Source organism: Etheostoma spectabile, chromosome 6 (assembly GCF_008692095.1).
Source record: "Etheostoma spectabile isolate EspeVRDwgs_2016 chromosome 6, UIUC_Espe_1.0, whole genome shotgun sequence".
Classification (NCBI taxonomy): domain Eukaryota; kingdom Metazoa; phylum Chordata; class Actinopteri; order Perciformes; family Percidae; genus Etheostoma; species Etheostoma spectabile.
The window spans coordinates 2,428,855-2,430,916 of NC_045738.1; the positions used below are offsets into that span (position 1 = coordinate 2,428,855).

A 2,062-nucleotide genomic window follows, 5' to 3' on the forward strand; every position below is an offset into this window, starting at 1 on the left:
TGTGTGTGTGTGTGTGTGTGTATTTAGGCTGTCAATCCTACACATAGTGTTAACCATATGTGCCACTCTGTACAGCAGTCTTTATCACTAAGTGGTTCACATCAGCCTCTATAAAAAACACAGTCACAAGTCAAGAGCCTGAAGAATTTATAAAGTGCTTCTTCATTTGGTGGCTCTTCAGTGGGACTTAATAATTTCAAGTAAAGAGACACTCAAAGTTATGAATCACTTTACTACAGATAAAAGTTGCTTCAAATACAGTACATGAAATCCCTCAGAGTGCAAGCTTCTGCTAAGGTCTAATAACTTCCTCAGTAAGCCAAAAAAATTAGTTTTGGGAGTGCGTGTGTATGTGCGAAAATCTGTTGTTAATCTCACCAGTAGTTTTCCAGGGATTGGTTATAGACAGATAAAATGACAGGTGCATACAGTACTGTATCTCCGCATCTTGATGGAGGTATTACATTTTAACAATCAAACATAAGCTTCTACTGTCAGGTCAGCGATTTACTCCAAATATGTTCGTTTGTCGGGGTCCAAAACATAATTGCATAACAATACATCAGCCTTAGGTGGTAAAACCTACTGTTAAAAAGTTTTAAAAGTAGAGAATCATTACAATTTTACAGTAATATCAAATTGTGGTTTTAATTTCATTGAAATCTTAATACAGACTACTGTCTGTCATTATTTCTATTTCTGTTCAGGTACCAAGTTGTTGCTGCCTGAGGCTAAAGTTTGCTTTCCCTAAAGAAATGCATCCACTGAACAGTTAACTGGATACAAGGTTCACACATGTTCAATTATTGCTGACTGAATCAGGCTTACGTTTGACAGCATTATACTGATGTTAAATTGTGTTGCATTTTTCTAACATTTAGTTACTTATATTTTGCTCACCCCATACATATCATTGAGGGTAGGTTTATTATTAGAAACACCTCAGTTTAACAAAAACTGAACATTATGACCTTTATGCAGGTAGGATATATTGCAGGGCTGTCGAATTAGACTGGATGCATTTTAGTCGGATGTATCTAAACAACTGTGTACTGAGTGTTCAGTAAATCACACTTACATAATTCCATTTTAAAAGCTGAGACTGATGGTACAATGAAAAAACAGATAAAACATAGAAGAGGGCTGACTGAAGGCAATGTTTGAAATAGTGTCATTCTCTGGCCTGAGGCCAGGTGGGGTCAAAGGGAGAGAGAGCAACCATTGAGCCCTGAGAAGAGCAGAGAAATAATGCATGGTAACTAAAGGTAAGACACTCATCAAATATTCAAACTGTAGGAGGAGAGCAGAGGAGAGGCAGAGAAAAAGGGAGAGACAAAGAGTTCAGTTAGGCAGGTGAGTTGTAAAAACGGATGACAACAAGAGTGGTGATAAAGATTTACAAAAGAAAGGCACACTTAGACTAAAAAAACAGTTGATGAGAACTGACTCCAATGTCATGCTAGGCCAGTTAATCATAACTGGCTTCCTACCTTAGCATGGGCCCTCACAGGTTTCACTGGCCTTGCTTTCTGCCAGCATTCAGAGGTAAAAGGTATAGGAGGAGGGACGCACATTACATAGGGCTACTATTGCATTCTGGACTACGTTATGCTGCATTACAAAAAAAAACATGGGTAGCTTGTTATCATGTACACTCTTATTATTTAATTTGCATTAATTTGTTAATACATTATCTCTGTCTCAAAACACACAAGAATCCATGCAAATGCTGTGACATTCATACAATTCTATTTACATCACACACACACACCAAAAAGGAAAATCCAGAACACACATTTAGGCTCTACCGGACGGAACTCACCTCTGGCACTTTGGGCGCTGGTCTGCGCACCACTTTCTCCTCCCAGACTTTCTCCTTGATGAGGACACAGGCCACGTTGAGGGAGCCCAGCAGAGCGTTGGGCTTGAACCCCAAAGTGTGGCCCTCGGGCGAAAGCAGCTCCAGGGTGTGCAGTGCTGGATTCAGGTGGTAGCAACTACACAGCTCAACCAGCAGGTCCATCAGCGCCTTACTGCGGGAGGGAGAGTAAGAGAAGGGGGG

The 2,062-nt window shown here is 40.3% G+C and overlaps 1 protein-coding gene across 8 annotated transcripts in view; it reads right to left on the minus strand.

Moving 5' to 3' along the window:
- cobl (cordon-bleu WH2 repeat protein) overlaps nucleotides 1-2,062 on the minus strand; it is a 60,386-nt gene that overhangs the window by 42,235 nt on the left and 16,089 nt on the right. For all 8 annotated transcript variants that reach the window (XM_032519721.1, XM_032519718.1, XM_032519720.1 and 5 more), the window contains one exon: nucleotides 1,823-2,033. In XM_032519721.1, the coding sequence (XP_032375612.1) occupies nucleotides 1,823-2,033 (211 nt within the window). The remainder of the gene's footprint in view (nucleotides 1-1,822; nucleotides 2,034-2,062) is intronic.